Source organism: Galeopterus variegatus, unplaced genomic scaffold, assembly GCF_000696425.1.
Source record: "Galeopterus variegatus unplaced genomic scaffold, G_variegatus-3.0.2 Scaffold170, whole genome shotgun sequence".
Taxonomy (NCBI): domain Eukaryota; kingdom Metazoa; phylum Chordata; class Mammalia; order Dermoptera; family Cynocephalidae; genus Galeopterus; species Galeopterus variegatus.
The window spans coordinates 560,097-581,177 of NW_007726281.1; the positions used below are offsets into that span (position 1 = coordinate 560,097).

Below are 21,081 nucleotides of genomic sequence, written 5' to 3' on the forward strand. Positions count from 1 at the left end.
GGTCTGTCCTCTGGGACAACTCAGTCCCTCTAGGATGGGAGGGGTGCTCTCCCAAACTTCTCAAATGCCCTCAGGGCCTGTGATGGGTGGGGCACCCATCCAGACTTCTCAAATGCCTTTAGGGCATTTTATCCACTGTCCTGGTTTTTAGCATCTGGCTGTCTCATGGCCAAGATAATGTCTTTAGCAGACAGTTTGTCTGATTCACCCTTGTGTTTTTCTCCTGTTCTCCACTTTTCTACCTCATGGCCAGGCTGCAAATTTTCCAAATCTTTACGCTCTGCTTCCCTTTTACATTCTGGCTTTTGAATTACTTCAGTCAGCTTGGCTTACACCGGCTACTCACTCAGTCTCAGGTAGTTTTGCAGCATTCGCCCACAGTTCAAACAGCTGCATTTTCCCAGTCCATCAAGGAGTGGCTGCCCTGCCCCTGTGCATATCTGCAGCTCTCCTGTAACTGTTGCCACTGAGACATGTAGTAACTTTTCCACCTTTTCACCAGGTGGAAACATACTTGAAATTTTTCAGGGGCACCCATCCTCAAGTCTGCCCATCTGCATGTGGCACTCTTTTCTCAGGTTTATATGGCACCTGTCCAACCATCAGCTTTAAGTGTCACCCTTTGAACCTTTTGCCCTCAGACAAATGCAACACGTGTTACTACATTGGCTCTAAAGTGAGTTACACCATCCACTCCTAGGTCCCATAGCTGTAGCAGCCAGGGGCTCTCCCTTTTTCTGCTGCTTTACTGTCTCAATTTCTCGTTCACAACAGGTCGTGCCTAGAGATGCACAGTTTTCCCCAACTCACAACTGGGTTGGCCTTCCCTGGTGTGAGAGGCAGGAGTGGCCAGTCACTGCATGTCATCCTCCAGGACATTTATCTGTGCTTCCAACAACTCTGCTTTCTGCTGCAAATCTTGGTCAGTTTGTGGCATAGTTACCAGCAGCCAGGCTCCAGTCAGCAGAAAGGTGGCCACCGGGCACCACATGCTCAAGAATAGCCACATTTCCTCCCCTTCCCAAGGGGTTTTGTTGTAGTACCTGGTATATGCTGCCTTGTAGTACAGTGTGCAGCAACCAGATCTCGGTCAGCAGGAAGGTGGCCATAGGGTAGAGCATATTCACAAGTAGCCATATTTCCTCCTCCTTCCAAGGACTTTCGGCTCCTGTACCTGCTCAGAATCCTGTCGCAGACTATGCCAGTTGCTGTGCTCGGGCTAGGCTAATGTCAGAATCCTGCCTACTATGCCAGTTGTGGTGCTAGGGCTACTCGACTACACGAGTTGTCGGGCTCTTTTACTTGTCTGTAATCCTGCTGACTGGGCCAATTGTCAAGCTAGGGCTGGGACTGAAGCTCACAGACCCCACACGTGCCAGGCTGGTCTGTGAGCTAGGTAACCAGCAGACAGGTCCTTGGAAGCTGTAGGTTGGAAAGCATGGCTGTGTGAAGTGGCATCGCCCGAGGCAGTCGCCAGCCATGGTGGTGGCACCGTGCAGGTGCACTTACTCCACGCACCCCCCCTCCCCACCGCACAATTTTTACTGAACCACCCCCAACCAGACCTAAGGTGAGGGGAGCCTGATTAAATTATCCTATTTGCCCAACAGTGTGTATGATACCTCCGGTATGACACAAATTTGTGGGAGCTGCCAGTTGCAGACCCAGTAGTTTGTGACACTAGATATGCCCTACTGAGATTGTATTTTCCCGGGACTAACCAGGCAACCAAACAAGAGTTGAGATGAAAAAAGCCTCTTGTGGATGGTACTTCTTATTATGACAAACTTCCCTGAGAGCTGGGCACATTTGGAGCAGACTGTGCTGCTTAATATCTTACATGTCTCAGGTTTCCCATTTAATTCAAACTAACCACCAGGCATGACCTGAAAACCATGCCCCCTGGATGGTGGAGACCAAGAGAGAAAGAGCTACCACTTGGTCACAAGTCAAGCACTTCAAGACAAAAATGAGATGAGAGGGGAACTTCATATAGTTATTATTTTTGAGACAAAGACAGAGACAAAAGAAAAACAGATTTTTCTGTTTTTTCCAAAGTCGCTACACATAATGCTAGTCATACAAATCCTTTCCTTTCTTTTAATCAAGATTTTGGAAAAAGAGACAAATGGTGATTTTTACTATCTGATTGACCAGAATCCACAGATAGGCACCAGGAGTCTGACTGATAAGAAATACTTACCCTTTTTTCCTCACCTTATCAGACTATTATCTCTCTTGATTGCAACTTCCAGAACAGCAGAGGGGCTTTGGTATCATGCTCTTAGCATCATAGCTTGTAGGGGCCAAGGAAAGACTTGCCCTTCAACCCCCTGAGTGGTCTCTGAAAATTCAACTGATAAACACATTAATATGAATAAAAGTATATCAAATTTTATTTTAATGTGCTTGGGAGGGGCAGTGCACAGGAGAATTGCAAGAGAGTATTTCCCTAGCATTTGAAAATTTTTATCTATAGTTATGGAGGGGTGGGAACTGGAGATACAGATTTGGAACATAGAAGTATGTTTGGTAGGATTTGAAGTCAGAGTAAATACATTGCTAGCAATTTGCAAAAGCAGAAAACTGATTAGTGTTTCAAAACTATTTGCTTAAGGCGAAATTATTACTATGTATCTGAAACCCGATGATGATTTAGAATTAGTAATTTCACAGGTATTTGATTACTTTTTATAAACCACATGCTATGGAATGAAGTACATTAAAATACGAAAAATTCAGAGTGTTTATTTGTATTCTTGGAAGATGATACAAGCAGTAATTTCTATTAAATAATAGACTAATAAATTTTAATAAAAAAATATAATAAATTCTTGAAATTATTTATTTCCCACATAAAATTTTAGACTTGTAGAACATACTATATAGTCTTCGGTCTTTTTCTCTTTCATGTACTGAAAATACTATAGGTCCTCTTTTACTTGGCTATTTTGAAATAATAGACTCTAATAAAAGCCAATGAAATGAGATATTTAGCTAAGTTTAAAAATGAAGTGAGGTGTTAATGAAAACAATGTAGAATGTTTTCCTCTCCCACCCAAATATGGAATAGTTTAGTTTTTAAAACGTGCATATTGAGAATTATACACCTGCATACTGACAAATAACTAAAAAGAAAAAAAAAATTATACACTACAACCAAGTGGGACCCATTTCCGATATTCAAGACTGGGTCAATATTTGAAAATCAGTGTAATGCACCACATCTATAGATGGAAACATGTCCACAGATTGACTTCTTTTTAAAACAAATACTTAATGCAGCTTTTTCATGGTAATCCAAAATTCCTTTTTCTTCCTCTGTAGCTCCACATCTCGCACATGTGGCCCATGAACACCATACCAGCTTTGGAAGCCCCACTGCCTCCCTAGCTCTGCAGTAGTGGGCAGTGCACTTACATTTAAAAAAAAACAAAAGAACATAATACACATAGTCAGTTCAGCAAAGGGATACTCTTTTAATGTATTAGGAACATCATTTTAATGTATCATCAATAGAATTACCACTTAAAGACAAATTGATTGTTGAAGGACTAATAAGAACTTCTGAAGAACAAGATTCAGTAACAATATTTTGTATATAAATGAATGAGAGAAGGAAGAACCTTAGTTTCAAGAAAATATTGATTTTATTATTGGCAGGTAAGTCACATTCAACAAACATTTGTTGTACAAAGGTACAAAATACTAAATTGTTATATATGCTTAGAGTAGAGAATTGATTCAACCTAAATAAAACCTACAAGAAGCACATTGGTACTACAAAGTAGTTCATTGTATAAATGCCCTAAAATATATAATTGAAGTGTTTGGAGGGTTATATTTCATTGAGTTTAGGGATCAGGGTGGGCTTTCAGAAGATCCTTCTGGTTTTCCTGGGAGGAAGGACATTATAACTAAAAAGAAGGCCTTGTAGATCAGCGTTCCAATTTTGAACTTTACTAGTAAGAAAATTCTTCTGTCCCCCATTTCCTCCAAAAGAAACATCTCCCACATCCCTATTACCATCCTCTTATTAAGAAATGACTGGGGTTTTTTTTTGTTTTTTTGTTTTTTGTTTTTAAAAGATGACCGGTAAGGGGATGTTAACCCTTGACTTGGTGTTGTCAGCACCATGCTCACCTAAGTGAGCCACAGACCGGCCCTAAGAAATGACTGTTTTTTGTTCAAAAGAAGAATGAATGAATGATGTAGAGCCACTAAAATTGAAAACTTACATGAAATGAAAAATAAATTACCAAAATGAATGCAAGAAGTAGAAAACTGAAAAGACCAAAATGCAATATTAAATTGAATTAGTAGTCAAAATAAGCGCCAGGCCTAGCTCTAAAGACAAGTTTGACTAAACCTTCATGAAACGCAAGATGGAGATGAGAGCAGACATAAGCCAGGCACTATTTCAGCCAAGCAGCTTTATTCCACCCACATGGAGGGGAGACTGAATCAGATCAGTTCCCACTCCCATACAGTGAAAAGGTTTTATAAGGTTTGAATTAGAAGAAGGACTTTGGGCGGTCTGTTTTGTACACAGAAAATCTGTTTTTCTCAAAAAGCAAGGGGTAGGGGGTGAAAGGTTAACATGAGATAGGGGCAAGGGGTAAGAGGATGGAAAGTTGATTAACATGAGATAGGGTGGGGCAGGGGGGAAGAGGGTGTAATGTTGATTAACATGGCTGTGCTGATACTGGCCATGAGGCCTAATACTCCTAACTTACATAAACTATTCTAAATAGTAGAGAAATAGGGAGAGTACCTGACTCATTATATAAGGGTAATACACTTTAATAACAAAATTAGAGTTTAAGTTGAAATGTTGGGAATCCTCAGCTGGGTTGATGGGAGTGACTGCTTGTAACAGAAGCTCATCTTGCAGCAGGCTAGCCCAGGCATGTTCTCATGGGACAGTCAAAGGAACAGGAGAGGTAATAGAAGTTAACCAGGGCTTTTTTAAGCCCCTGCATTCATCAACTCTGCTGATGTTTCATTGGTCAAACCAGACAACATGGCTCAGCCTAGAATCAGGGGTTAGTGGAAATTTATTATACATTTTATGGGAGGAGCTGAAAAGTCACATTGCAGAGAATGGTATAGGGAGTTCAGCCATTAATGTAACCAATCTGTTGCACACGGCTAGAAATAAACCTAACAGAAAATGTGCCGTATGACCTAAAGGGTAGAAAAGCATAAAACTATGAGATAGATCAGTAGAAAAATGGAGCAAAAGAGACAGTATAGAAATATAACCATAAATACATGAGAATTTGAAATATAACAGAGGTACCTATGCAAATAAGTGGGGGAAAAAGCATTAAATATTCCTGAGTGTTGGCACAATGTTTATATATGGGAAATAGTAAAAATAAAGGCTTATTTTACAGTATGTACTAAAATAAATTGCAGGTGGATTAAGGAAAACAATGCAAAAAACATAACATTGCTATTAGAAAATTAGGAGAATTTATTTTTTGCCTTTAAAAAATTTTTTTAACATTTGCACGGATCTGTGGGGTAGAGTATGTTGTTTCAGTACTTGCATATACTGCACGGTGATTCACTTGGGGTAGATAGCATAGTTTTGTACCCTGGTTTTGTTCCCTCCACCCCCGTCTGGTAACTATTATTCTACTCTCCAACTTCTATGAGAACCACTTTTTTTTTTTAAGATTCTACGAGTGATTTTTTTTAAGATTTCACATGAGTGATATTTGTCTTTCTGTGCCTGACTTACTTCACTTAACATGATAGTTTCCAGTTCTATCCATGTTGCCACAAATGATAGGCTATAATTTTTTTAAATAGCTGAGGAGTATTCGATTGTGTGTATATACCACAGTTTTTTCATCCGTTCATTCATTGATGGTCTTTTTGATATATTGATTTCATTTGCTTTGGGTATATACCCAGTAGTGAGATAGCTGGTCAGAGGGTAGATCTATTTTTAGTTCTCTGAGGGAGCTCCATAATATTTTCTACAGGGCCGGCCTGTGGCTCACTCAGTAGAGTGCGGTGTTGATAACACCAAGGCCACGGGTTCGGATCCCGTATATGGGATGGCCGGTTTGCTCACTGGCTGAGCGTGGTGCTGATAACACCAAGCCAAGGGTTGAGATCCCCTTACCGGTCATCTTTAAAAAAAAAAAAAATAATAATAATATTTTCTACAGTGGCCGTACTAATTTACATTCCCACCAGCAATGTAGGAGAATTCCTTATTCTCCACATCCTCACCAGCACTTCTTATTTTTTGTCTTGTTTATAATAGCTATTCTAAGTGGAGTGAGATGATATCTCATTGTGGCTTTAATTTGCATCTCCCTTTTGATAAGTGATGTTGAGCATCTTTTCATGTGCTTGTTGGCTCTATGTATGTCTCCTTTAGAGAAATGTCTTTTCAGGTCCTTTGCCCATTTTTTAATTGGGTTATTTGTTCTTTTTGCTGTTGAGTTGTTTTAGTTCCTTGTGTATTGTGGATATTAGCCCCATGTCTTATGTGTAGTTTGCAAACACTTTCTCCCATACTGTTGGTTGTTTCTTCATGTTGTTATTGTCCCTTGCTGTGCAGAAGCTTTTTAGTTTGATGTAGTCTCATTTACATATTTTTGCTTTAGCTGCCTGTGCGTTTGTAGTCTTGCTCAAAGAAGTGCTGCACACTCCCATTTTGTGTTTTCTTCTATTAGTTTCGTAGTTTTGAGATTTTAATTTAGATCTTTCATCCATTTTAAGTTGGTGTTTGTGTGTGGTGTGAGATAGGGGTCTAATTTCAATATCTCCATATGGATATCCAGTTTTCCCAGCACCATTAGTTGAAGAGGCTGTTTCCCCATTGTATATTTTTGGTACCTTGTTGAAAATCAGTAGGCTGTTAAGTGCATGGGTTTATTTTCTATTCTATTCCATTAGTCAATTTTTCTGTTTTTATGCCAGTACCATGCTGTTTTGGTTACTGTACTTTATATTTTGAAATCAGGACATGTGATTCCTCCAACTTTGTTCATTTTGCTCAAGATTGCTTTTGCTATATGGGGTCATTTGTGCTTCCATACAAATTTTAAGATAGTTTTTTCTATTGCTGTAAAGAATTTCATTGGTATTTTGATAAAGATTGTGTTAAATGTATAGATTGCTTTGAGTAATGTGGACATTTTAACGACGTTAATTCTTCTGACCCACGAACATGGGATATCTTTCCATTTATTTGTTTCCTCTTCAATTTTTTTGACCAGTGTTTTATAGTTTTCTTTGTAGAGGTCTTTCACCTGCTTGGTTAAATTTACTCCTAGGTATTTCATTTTTTGGTAGCTGTTGTAAATGGGATTACTTTCTTGATTTCTTCTTCAGATATTTCATCTTTGGTGTATAGGAAGGCTACTGCTTCTTGTGTGCTGATTTTGTTTCCTGCCACTTTATTGAATTCATTTGTTCCAGTAATTTTTTGATGGAGTCTTTAGGGTTTTCTATGTATAAGATCATGTCATCTGTAAATAGGAATAGTTGAAGGACTTCCTCCTTTCTGATTTGAATGCCCTTTATTGCTTTCTCTTGCCCTATTGCACAGGCTAGAACTTTTAGAATTATGTTACGGAAGAGTAGGGAAAGTGGCCATCCTTATTTTAACCCAGATCTTAGAGGAAAAGCCTCTAATTTTTGTCCATTCAGTATGATATTAGCTGTGGGTTTTTGTATATGGGCTTTATTGTGTTGAGGTACATTCCTTAATGTGTTGTTAGATTCTGTTTTCTAGTATTTTTTGAGGATCTTTATATCTGTATTTATTAGGGTTATTAGACTGTAGTTTTCTTTTTTCGTTTTATCTTTTCTGGTGTTTGTATATCAAATTATATACACTTTATTTGTCTGGATGCAAGAAAGACATTAACATGATTTTGTTCCTTTTGGACTATTAACCTCCTTAAAATCTTATTATATTCTTTATGTAAAATCATGATTGTATATTGAACTCAAGTCAAAAAGCAGTATGTTAACACTGCAATCTGATCTGATGAATTAATTTTTTTTTCGTTTTTATTTTGGAAACATTCACATAATATAAAAAGTTAACATTTTTAGATTTTACAACTTGGTGGCATTTAGTATATTTGCATTTTTGTTTCACTCCCCCCACTATCTAGTTCTAGAACACTTTTGTTATTCCAAAAGAATCCTTTTACCCATTAAGCAGTCACTCATCATTCTAGCCTCTCCCAGCTACTGGCAGCCACTTACCTACTTTCTTTCTGTCTGTATGGATTTGTCTATTTTGGTTATTTCATGTAAATGGAATCATACAGTGTGTGGCCTTTTGTGTCTGGCTACTTTCACTTAGCATATGTTCTCAAGATTCATTCATGTTGTACCATATATTGATATTTCACTCCTGTATATTGCTGAATAAAATTCCATAGTGTGGATATACCATATATATATGTGTGTGTGTGGATATATATATACACATTTATTTTTTGGTTTTTTGTCTATTCATTTGTTGAACATTTGGATCATTTCTACAGTTGGCTAGTGTGAATAATGCTGCTATGAACATTCATGTACAAGTTTTCATTTTAACACCTGTTTTTAATTCTTTTGGGTTTATACCTAGGAGTGGAGTTGCCGGTCATGGTTAATTCTACATTTAACTTTTGAAAAACCACCAAACTATTTTCTACAGTATCTGTATCATTTTGTGTTCCCACCGGCAATGTACACAGTTCACAATTTCTCCACATCCTCACCAACACATGTTACTTTTGCATGTTTATTTAGTGGTCAGGTCTCTTGGGTCTTCTCTCATCTGGGTAGTTCCTTACTCTTTGCCTTTTTTTGACCATGATAGTTTTGAAGATTACTGGCCAGTTATTTAATAGAATTCCCCAAATTTGGGTGTTTGACACTAATTTATGATTAAATTCAGATTGTGTGTTTTTGGCAAGTAAACGACAGAAGCGATATTGTGTTGTTTCTCAGCACATCTCAGATTAGTTTCCACATGATGATGTTAACTGTTGATGCTAACTTTGAAGCAATTTGTTAAGGTAGGGTGGTACCTGTCAGATTTTTTCACTGTGAGTTAATTTTTCCTTTTATAATTGATAAATATCTTGTGGAAAGAATCTTTAATAAATAGTATATTAATAACTTTATCATCATACTTTTACGTACTAATTTTAGCATCCATTGATGAATTTTGACTAAAACAGTTATTACGGTGGTATTTACTAGTTGGTGACTTTGCATCATTCATTTTTCATTATCTGAAATTCTATACATAGCATTGTGGTAAACTTGCTTACTTAGAATTATGTAGTGATGAATTGAAAGGGTCATCTTTTTTTTTTCCCCCAAGAAAATTTAATTTTATTATTTCTTTTTTTTTTTATCCTTTTTGTCTTTTTTCGTGACCGGCAACGGATCGCAACCCTCAGTGTCGTGCCCATACCTGACCGGGACTGGCAATGGGATCGCAACCCTCGGTGTTGCGCCCGCACCTTGCTCAGCCAGTGAGCGGTCGGTCTGTACGTGGGATCCGAACCCTCGGCGGGAGTGCCGCCATGCTCCCAAGCGGCGCACTGTAGCAGTGCGCCACCGGGCCAGCCCCTAATTTTATTATTTCTTACATTCTAGGATGTTGTTGCAGAGCAGTTGGGAGGGATGGGGAGAGGGGAAAGATATGTGCTGGAAGAAGGAGGGGCGGGATTGAGGCCTATGGCACCCCCCTCATTCCCACAGGGGAGACTGGGCGGCTTCCAGTGGTGGCTTGATTGTTGCTGGGTTGGGTGCAGATGTCAGGGGAGTGTGGCAAAAGCCCTCGTCCCCCAACACCCCAGCTTGGGAACCTGGGACCCTTCTTGCTACAGCTTGGTGGTTGTTGGTGGGCTGGTTGCACATGCCAGGGGGCGTGGCTGAGGCCCTCAGGCCCCCACCGCCCCAGCTTGGGGGAGAGCCTGGAGTGTTTCCTGTGGTGGCTCAGTGGTCATCGCTGGGTTGGCTGCGTGTGTCGGGGGCGTGGCTGAGGCCCAAGGCTTCCTACCACCCTCGCTCGTGAGAACCTGGTGCTCTTCCTGTGGCGGCTTGATGTTATCGCAGGGCTGGCTGGGTGTGTCTGGGGTGTGTGGCTGAGACCCTCATCTGCCACACTCGGGACTGATTGCGGGTGTCAGGGGGCATTGCTGAGGCCCCCAGCCCTCCCTGTTTCTGGCTTGGAAGCCCAGGGGACTTCCGGTACTTCTAGGTGTCATAGGTGTTCTTTGGTGAAATGAGACCTTTACTACTTAATACCAAACTTTGTCTCTGGTTGTGCAGGTACTTTGTTTTTTCTTTCAGTTCTGTGTTGGATTATTTGCTGTTGCCACCACTTAACTCTGCACTAGAACTAATTTGTTGTCCTTTGCTTACTTCTAAAATGGGGGAACTTTCTGTGTGGACTGCTACTTGAGCTCTGTAGTTAAGCTAAATTGCTGCTTTGCTGCTAATTCCCTAGGGAAGGCTTTTTGTGCAGCTCAGGTTTTAATGGTTGACTTTATAGGTACTTTGGGGTGTAGTGAAATCTGGTCCACCTGGGTTGTGTAGATACTCTGGTCTGGGCCTGTTTTTCCATCAAACTCTACCCCCTGCAATTCTTTTTTCCTGACCAGTCTTCTCTGAGTGGTCCTACACTGATTGGGGGCAGATCAGCTATCCTTGCTGTGCCTCCATGTCCCCCTGGTGGGCCGGTCTCCCCCACTGCCCATGCTGCAAACACTTCTCATGGGATGGGCCATGCACCAGTCCCTTGCGATGACTCACTGGCCTTTGAGTGGCTCCTTTTTTTCAGTTGTTGTGGCTCCTCGCTCCTATGTGGGTCCACGGGAACCCTATTAGTGGTCTTGCTGACCTGGGGTCCACCAAGGCCCTCTTCTCCCCTGCTGCCTCCAAGCAACTTCTTTCCTGTGGTGGCTCAGTGGTCATCGCTGGGTTGGCTGCGTGTGTTGGGGGCGTGGCTGAGGCCCAAGGCTTCCTACCACCCTCGCTCGTGAGAACCTGGTGCTCTTCCTGTGGCGGCTTGATGTTATCGCAGGGCTGGCTGGGTGTGTCTGGGGTGTGTGGCTGAGACCCTCATCTGCCACACTCGGGACTGATTGCGGGTGTCAGGGGGCATTGCTGAGGCCCCCAGCCCTCCCTGTTTCTGGCTTGGAAGCCCAGGGGACTTCCGGTACTTCTAGGTGTCATAGGTGTTCTTTGGTGAAATGAGACCTTTACTACTTAATACCAAACTTTGTCTCTGGTTGTGCAGGTACTTTGTTTTTTCTTTCAGTTCTGTGTTGGATTATTTGCTGTTGCCACCACTTAACTCTGCACTAGAACTAATTTGTTGTCCTTTGCTTACTTCTAAAATGGGGGAACTTTCTGTGTGGACTGCTACTTGAGCTCTGTAGTTAAGCTAAATTGCTGCTTTGCTGCTAATTCCCTAGGGAAGGCTTTTTGTGCAGCTCAGGTTTTAATGGTTGACTTTATAGGTACTTTGGGGTGTAGTGAAATCTGGTCCACCTGGGTTGTGTAGATACTCTGGTCTGGGCCTGTTTTTCCATCAAACTCTACCCCCTGCAATTCTTTTTTCCTGACCAGTCTTCTCTGAGTGGTCCTACACTGATTGGGGGCAGATCAGCTATCCTTGCTGTGCCTCCATGTCCCCCTGGTGGGCCGGTCTCCCCCACTGCCCATGCTGCAAACACTTCTCATGGGATGGGCCATGCACCAGTCCCTTGCGATGACTCACTGGCCTTTGAGTGGCTCCTTTTTTTCAGTTGTTGTGGCTCCTCGCTCCTATGTGGGTCCACGGGAACCCTATTAGTGGTCTTGCTGACCTGGGGTCCACCAAGGCCCTCTTCTCCCCTGCTGCCTCCAAGCAACTTCATCTGAAGGGCAAAGCTGCAGCTTCTGCCAGCTCCTGCTCCGTTAGCTCACCAGCTCCAGCCTTGAAGCAGCTGGGTCTCGAAACAGTCAGAGCGTCCCGTCCCCCCCCCATCATGGCTTTACCCACTTTCGTGCACTCTGTAGGTCTCTCTTCCCCTGAGCTCTAGTGGCCCCAGCTTGGCTGTCATTGCTTTTTTATAGTTGTAAATTGGTTGATTTGTGGGATAGAGTGACGCTGGGGACCGTTTTTTCTGCCATCTTGACTGGATCTTAAATTATCCTCTAGTGAGAAACCTGTTAGATAATATGTTGAGTGGAGAAATGGGTTTTATAAACAGAGACTATATATATATGTGTGTGTATGTATATATATATATATATATATATATATGTAAAATTTGTTTTTGAAATATTTTTTAAAAATTACTAATTATCATGTTGTTAGTCTGGATTAGAACAGTGCTAGTTAATCTGTGGACTGGTGTTAGTCCACAAATTATTTGTTACTATACTTTTGCTGTGATAAGTTGAGGAAATAAGTGCTTGGAATCTTTTACTACAATTAGACATTACAACAATTGTATGATATTTTGGATTAGTGTTGGTTTACAACAGATTGGAAATTTAAAAATACTTAATCTTTTACCTCGGTTGGTTTGAAAAGCACTGGTCTGGAAGAACACTCAAGCTGAAATGTCTAATAGATCCGTTGAATATATGCATCATGGTGTTCAGTAATTACTACATTCCATAAGCAGTTATATTGTGAGCATGCCACTGGGTTATGTGAAGGAAAAAAATTAGAGGGACAAAAATTGTAAATAAAGATAGGAAAAATAAAAAGATAAATGCAGGAAAGAGAAAATGTTTCATCATTTTATGGATACACAGTACTGCCTTCAGGCCTGTCTGCTGGCTTATCCAATGTAGGTTTTCTACCTCTTCTATCTATAGCTTTGTTTTCAGTTTTTTTAGTTTATGTATATATCTTAGGGGCCAGCTCAATTTGGAGTCCAGCACTTAAAAAGTAATCCTTTTTATGTGACACAAACAGAAAGAATGTTAAGTATTTTACATTTTGTGTACTTAACATCATCACATGGAGAAAACACTAATTTTCACAAAAGGTAAGAGAAGGAAAGGAAGATAAAACCAGTCAAAGTAATTAGCAGTTATTAAAGAGGCGAATGAAAAAAAAATGAAATAAAAAAAGAAGTTGTTGTGGAGGTGGTTCTATTTGGTTCATATTGGCAGTTTATTTAGTTTCTGCTTAGTGTTGGTACTTTCAAATGGAAGGTATACATTATTTATTATTATTATTATTATTAGTTTGGTCTTTGTAATAGAGTCTTTTAGTTTAATCATTCTTTGTTTTCTAGGAATACAGGAGTTTCCAGAGAATATAAAAAACTGTAAAGTTTTGACAGTTGTGGAGGCCAGTGTAAATCCTATTTCCAAGTAAGTTCTCAGTTGAATTATAGGTTACTTTTTGTTAATGAAACAATTATGAAACAGTAGTAGAATATTACTTTACATATTTTAATTTTAAATTTGTATCAATTTTAAATCTGTACAAAATTTCAGTTATACAGTAAAAAGGAATTTTTTTTTTTTATTTTTTTTTTGTGCAACTGGCCAGTATAGGGATCTGAACCCATGACCTTGGTATTATAAGGCTGCACTCTGACCAACAGAGCTAACTGGCTAGCCCTAAAAAGGAATTTTGTGAATAATCTTTCTAACCCCATATATTCCAAATGTAAAATTGAAATCCAAAGGAGATAATGCAAGTGTTCTGCTCCAGGTCTCACAGATAGTTAATGTCAGAAATGAGACTAGAATACAGGTTTCCTCACTCAGTGTTATTTACATAATATTAGAATGTCTTTGCCTTCGAATTAGATGTGTGGCACATTCAAACCTTTGAAAAATAATAAAAGAGGGGCCGGCCCGGTGGTGCACTGGATAGTGCGCCGCTTGGGAAGCACGGCGGCGCTCCCGCCCGAGGGTTCGGATCCCACATACAGACCGGTTCCCGTTCACTGGCTGAGCAAGGTGCGGGAGCGGCGCCGAGGGTTGCGATCCTGTTGCCAGTCCCCGGTCCGGTACGGGGGCAACACTGAGGGTTGCGATCCGTTGCCGGACACGGAAAAAAGACAAAAGACAAAAAAAAAAAAAAAAGAAAAATAATAAAAGAAACTGAAAGGTCAAGAAGGCCAAACAATAAAAGAAAAAGCTGTGATTAATTGCAGTATATACGAGAGGTTATGCATATTCTTTTATGATAGTAATGGCTATAAACAGAAAGTTTTCCTGGTACCAAAGATGTTAAATTTTGCAAAAATGGTATGGTGAAGCATAGCTTAGTTCAGATAAGTTGGAAGTTGAAACCAGCTTTCATATATTATAATATTGTATTTTTTGATGAGTTTTTCCAAACATAGCATTGCTTCACTTGCTGTGGAAGATTGAGGCACGTGAGCGAGAAGATAAATGAGTCAAAGTCTGATGTGTCTTACTGCATGAGGATTTTGTACTTGTTAAAATCCAGGACAAACTTGTAAAAGATGTATATTCTCTTCACTTGAAAATACTGCTCTAGCATCAAGTTCTAGATTTATAACTTGTTTCATAATCAAGAAGGCATAGAAGTAAAGCTAAGAAACATAGATTCTGACATGGCCTTAAAATGTCATTCAGCTTTTTATATTATTTCTTCTCATTTGCTCATTATAACACTCTATAATCTTTTTTTTTGGACCAGTAAGGGGACCGCAACCCTTGGCACGGTGTGGTCAGTACCATGCTCAGCTCAGCCAGTGAGTGCACTGGCCAACCCTAATAGGATCCGAACCCACGGCCTCGGCGCTGCCAGCGCCACACTCTCCCAAGTGAGCCACAGGGCCAGCCCAACACTCTACAGTCTTAATTGTTTAGGAGCCAGATGTTGAAACTGAAAATAGTCTAAATCAGTGGTTTTCAACAGGGGGCTATTTTGGTCTCAGGGGACATTTGACAATTTCTGGAGACATTACTGGTTTTCAAAATGGGTGTGTATGTGTATGTGCGCTACTGGCATCTAGTTGGTAGAGGCCAGGGTTGCAGCTAAACATCCTGAAGTGCATAAGACAGCTTACTCACAACAAAGAATTTTTCAGTCCAAAATATCTTTGTCATGGTTTATAAACTCTTATCTAGTCCTTTGAATTGATGTTACATAAGGCGAATTTTAAGAGTAACTGCTGATTGCATAGTTATGTCCTAAATATATTTCTGAGTATTATGGCTTATTCATACTTGACTTATTTTGTGCAGATTTTATGTTATCGACACATTTAATACCTAACTTCCTTTTTACAAAGAGATGAAAACACAAACATTGAAACAGGTAAATTATTACAAAAGGCAAACCTTAATTTGAGGATTACTAATATAAGAAAAGAGATGGTAATTATCTGTTCAGAAATGTCTTGATTACATAGATTCTTAGATTTTAGTAAGAGTCTGAAATTCTATATATGAACTTAATTTAAATTCTGATATATTTTATATAGGCTCCCTGATGGATTTTCTCAGCTGTTAAACCTAACCCAGTTATACCTGAATGATGCTTTCCTTGAGTTCTTGCCAGCAAATTTTGGCAGGTAAATTATAGTTTCTTCTAAAACCTTTTATTGTTAGCTCTTATAAAGTTTGCAAAACTACAAGCTGCTTTAATAATACTGTTAATTTACAGTTTTAGAGGCTCTTCTTTTGTAATTTTTCACAAGTATTGTGATTTTTATAGTTTCTTTGGGTCTTGTTATTTTGACTGTGAATTTATTTTCCCAAGTAAACAATAGAGAGTGAGAGTTTAAAAGAAAAAAATAAACTGATTTTTAAGATGGCAAAAATAGAGTTTTTTTTTTTTTCCCTTTTTGTCTTTTTTTACTGACCGGTAACGGAATCGCAACCCTCGGTGTCGCGCCCGCACCGCGCTCAGCCAGTGAGCGGGAACCGGTCTCCACATGGGATCCGAACCCTCGGTGGGAGCGCTGCCGCACTCCCAAGCGGCGCACTCTGCAGTGCGCCACCGGGCCGGCCCAAAAAAATAGAGTTTTTTTTTTCTTTTTTACTGACCAGTAACGGGATCGCAACCCTCGGTACTGCGCCCGCACCACGCTCAGCCAGTGAGCGGGAACCGGTCTCCACACGGGATCCGAACCCATGGCGGGAGCGCCGCCGCGCTCCCAAGCGGCGCACCCTCCAGTGTGCCCCCGGGCTGGCCCAAAATAGAGTTTTTAATGAGAGTAATTTGTATATTTGAGATGCTGAATGCTGTATTCTTAGCATTTATCATATTCTAAAATGATTTAATACTTGGTTTATCTGTCTTCCCTGCTGGAGTCAGAATTCTTGAGAAAAGAGAATCTGTTTCTGGGATTTACCTCATTGTCTCCCTGATTCCCCCTCTCCCCATCCCTAAGTCATTTTTTTTTAAACAAACAGATGAATGAATGAAATATAGGCATCAAGTTAGTGTTGAATTTATTTAAACAGAACATGCTACCTAACTAAATGTTAATTTTATAGTCATATTTTGTCTAACAATAATTAGCATACTTTGTCAGATCTGTACCTGGCATTTATATTACTTAATCTGCTCATTTTCCCTCTATTTTTAGTGGAATGTGCATCACTGAAGTGCCAGAGGATTTCTTTTTCTCCATGTCCCATTACGTTCCCTTATTTATTTGTTCTCAGAGCTGCACTCTAGGGTTGCATTATTGTTCTCTAATCTACCAACAGTTAACAATTTTTGTGAGTATTAGTAAAAGGCATGAAATGCTCTAAAATGGGTATTCAAGAATGATCACATGATCCCCTTGAAAATGTCTGGAGGTGCTTACCTTTTTTTCCCCGTAATTCTGAGTAGTAGAAGTAGTCTTATCTTCCTTTGTATCTTTTTATTCTTCTGTAATTTTTAAAATATTAATCTGTACATAGTGATTGTGTAATTATTAATATTGCTTGCTTTAAAGCGTTAGAATGTGACATTAATTTGTTAAATTCCTTGTCTTTGCTATATGATTTGTTCTTTGTTTTGCAGATTAACTAAACTCCAGATATTAGAACTTAGAGAAAATCAATTGAAAATGTTGCCTAAGTAAGTAAAGGTGCTGTCCTTTTTAAAATTCAATTTAGAACTCTTAATCCTTAGATCCTTAAAAAAAGTTACATTTTTATTTAAAATGTGAGTGCAAATTGTTTTTAAAAACTGACATTTGTGATCATCATATTTAAATTAGTGGTGTTAAATATAAAAATGTATGCATAACTTTGTACTGTGTTAATAGTGATTTCATAACTCTCTGAAATACAGTCTTTTGTGTGACACAAAAATCAAAATAGTAAGTATGTAAAGCCCACCTGAGTCTCAAATAGAGAACCCAAGTTCACACTAGAGCTCTTACACATTACTCGTTAGAGAGATCTGTAGAGTCTTCATGTGAAAACCGATAACTATAGAACTTGATTGTCTGCTTTCTAGTTTATTGTAAACTAGAAATGGAGCAATTGGTCCCCTGATGGTAAGCTATCATCAAGAAGAGATGGCATTCCAAAAGCAAATAAGAAGATAAAAATATCAAAGACACAGGTCTACAAACTCAAAATGTACTATAATCTGTGGCCATTTATTGAACAAGAATCTTAAAAAACCTTTAGTGCATTGCTACGTTGTTATAGGTTACGGGTTGGCAAACTAAGGTCTGTGATTAAGTGTGGCCCACCATCTATTTTTGTAAATAAAGTTTCATTGGAATACAGGCGTGGGGCCGGCCTGTGGCGCACTCGGGAGAGTGCGGCGCACTGGGAGCACAGCGACGCTTCCGCCGCAGGTTCGGATCCTATATAGGAATAGCCGGTGTGCTCACTAGCTGAGCACGGTGCGGGCGACACCACACCAAGGGTTGCGATCCCCTACTGGTCACGAAAAAGACAAAAAAAAAAAGAATACAGGCGTGTCCATTTATGTACATATTGTATATGGTTGCTTTTGCTCTGCAGTGGTAGAGTTAAGTGGTTGCGACAGAGGCTATATCTTCTGGAGAGCCTGAAATACTTACTATCTGGCTCTTTACAGACAAATTTTGCCATCGTTTGTTGAAATTGAATCATCAAGACTTAATTATCACCTCTTGAGGAGGGAAACATCTCCAGTTAGCCCAGGAGTTAGTTCTATTTACTCAACGTCTTTGGCATTGTATTTATATCTGTGATATTTGCCACATAATTTTAATATGTCTTTATATGTCACTCTCTTCTTCCTCAACCAGTGTATACACATGTATACATGTGCATGCATGTCTCCAACTCTGTCCCCCATGATTCTGAGTCGTTGAGGGCAGAGACAATGTCTAATTTTCATTCCCAAAAGACAGTATATTTTAGCTGAATAATTGGCTGTTCAATATATGAATGAGTGAAGTTTAGTGATGTTTGTGAGTATAAATTAAAGTGGGAATTATGATCCATGTTAAAATTTAGAAAGGTCTATATATTTTACAGATTTGGTGCTATCAATGAGAACTCCTTAGTTCAAAACTTGACTGGTTTCTAAGAGATTTGAAAAACCAAGATGTAAAGGGGCCATAGTTTAAAATATTAGGAAAGTCATGTGTGTTCAGGTTATGTGACTAGACTTTTTATGATTAAAGATTAGAGCAGTGGGAAGAGCTATATTTTGTTTTAGTTTGGTTTTTTTTCACTCCCCCCCCCTTTTCTTTGGTTGGGGTGCTTTTTAGATACATAGCTAAGTGAAATTTAATACCACCTAAAGAATACTGGAAGGCACAGTACTAAGAACACAAAGGATGTTATAGTTCCTATGAGGAAGGAAAGGAGTAGGTAAAATGAGTTGAATAAAATTGAATTTTAGAGGTAAAGAGGAGGAGGTTTGAGGGATATTGTTTCTATTTTCTCCTTGGAGTAGGAAGCTGGATCTTATTTTAAGATGCAGCCTTATTTCTGAGGTTTCTGAAGTGTGTGAGCAGAACCAAAGTTGCCATTACTAGTTACAGAGAGTTGAGGCACGTTTTTGACATTTATTTTCATCTTTTTCATTGTATATCTATATCATTCACATTTTCTTAAATTTGTTTTAAAAGTTAACTTTTCTAGAATGTTGTCTATAATTGAATGTCTCCGACACATTGCTTTTCATTTTTATACCCTCTTCTAAAACTGTTATGCTTTATTTTTACAAATTATACTTGTTGGTATTAGATGTTCAGTTGCTGCATGCGAATTTTCTGTTATCTTGTCATTACAATAATATTGAAGTGAGAAATATAAGATTATGTTTTGTTTTTTCAATCTTCTTCCCTCCTCACAGCCTCTACTTTTCTCAAATCTCCACCTGGTATAGCAGTTTGAACATAGGAGCTTAATGTCATAGCATGTGGTTTTATGTCTAGAGAAAGATCCTGGAAAACCTTTTACTTTGTTGTGGTGGAAACTAGAACCTCCTTATAGATTTTCTGAATAAAAACAGATATATGAGTAAGGGAAGTAAAATTATAGTACCCAAACATAGGCAGTCGATAAATGTGAGTTAAAGCAGCTTTGAGACAAATTGGCATTGTGTGGTGAATTAAATTAATGGGGTGGTGATAGAATGGCATATTTAAAATGTAAGAGTTGGGGAAAATTTACTTCTTATTTAGGCCAGTAACATAGTGTCGTTACAATTATGGTGTGTTCTTATATTATTCACTAAAAAGCTAGAGAAATGTTTTGACAGTTTTATATTATTTATTATTAATTTTTGTTAAATTTCCAGAGAAGATAGAAATAGTTTATTATGCCATAATTTAAGGTGCCTATGGGTTTTAAATGATGTTTATTTCCAAAGTATTGACATATTAATGTAATAAACTAAATAATATGACAATAACTGTATCTTGCTATTATTCTGTCATATCCTACAAAATTGTTAGTGTAGTTTCTTATCTGGGTAGCTGTTAGCATCTCAATACATTAAATATTAGGTTTTTCTAAAAATAGCAGTTTAAGAGCATGGATATTCATTTGCGGTAATTAGTAATTAGTTTAATTTCTTTTCTTTTCTTTTTTTTTTTTTTTTCTTAAAAGATGACCAGTTAAGGGGATCTTAACTCTTGACTTGGTGTTATCAGCATCATTCTCACCCAGTCAGCTATCCGGCCATCCCTATATGGGATCCAAATCTGTGGCCTTGATGTTATCAGCACCACACTCTCCTGAATGAGCCACGGGTCGGCCCGTAATTAGTTTAGTTTCTAAAGGTTTCTTTGTCAAAGGAGAGGTAAAATTACAACTTAGTTAATTTCATTACAAAACGAGTTTGTCCACTATTCAAGTTCTTATAGTTGCAGAGAAGTGTTGATGTTAAGTTGGAAGTTAAAAATGGTATATTGTTGCTTTAATTTAAAATAAATGTCATCTTATTGTGTTTGTCATTCTCATAAAACTTTATTTTGAATTCTATTAGATTTAATTTGTGTATGTGGGGAACAATGTAACATTTACTGTTCCTAGCATTTTGAAAGTTAATTTTCAGATTTATAGTTACAAATACAAGTATATGAGCAATCTTAAAAAGACTTTTTGGAATTATAGTAGTAATTATTATGTATCTGCCAAATAGTCTGATTCATTAGCTGATTTATAGTGTATGGAAATTTATTCTGTGAAAAATTGGAAATCCATTATTCATTTCTGGCCTGTGGGTTTAAATTTATTGCAATTGCTTCTTAACCATAGATATTAGAAGACTGATGAGAAGCCAAAATTAGAGAATAATTGATAACAATTCATTTTATATAGAAATTAAATATGAATTTTATTTTTCTTAGAAAACTAACATTTTTATTTTGTCAGCATGTGAAAGCCTATACTTCATTGCATGTTACATAAGAATGTTTTAAACAATTATATGAAATTTGAAAGCTTTCATGTAATTGATATTTTTGTATAGTTAATTATTTTTTACTCCATTGTGAATAGAACCATGAATAGACTGACCCAGCTGGAAAGACTGGATTTGGGAAGTAATGAATTCACAGAAGTGGTGAGTTCTCACCAGTCTCACTATCTATAAGTCTTACATTTGATCAAAAACAAAATGTGAAAATTAATGTATTTCTTTTAAAA

General features: G+C 38.5%; 1 protein-coding gene across 5 annotated transcripts in view; it reads left to right on the plus strand.

The window, feature by feature from the left end:
- Window positions 1–21,081, plus strand: part of ERBB2IP (erbb2 interacting protein) — an 87,442-nt gene that overhangs the window by 13,826 nt on the left and 52,535 nt on the right. For all 5 annotated transcript variants that reach the window (XM_008594998.1, XM_008594993.1, XM_008595004.1 and 2 more), the window contains exons 4-7: window positions 13,287–13,365; window positions 15,462–15,551; window positions 16,997–17,053; window positions 20,935–20,998. In XM_008594998.1, the coding sequence (XP_008593220.1) occupies window positions 13,287–13,365; window positions 15,462–15,551; window positions 16,997–17,053; window positions 20,935–20,998 (290 nt within the window). The remainder of the gene's footprint in view (window positions 1–13,286; window positions 13,366–15,461; window positions 15,552–16,996; window positions 17,054–20,934; window positions 20,999–21,081) is intronic.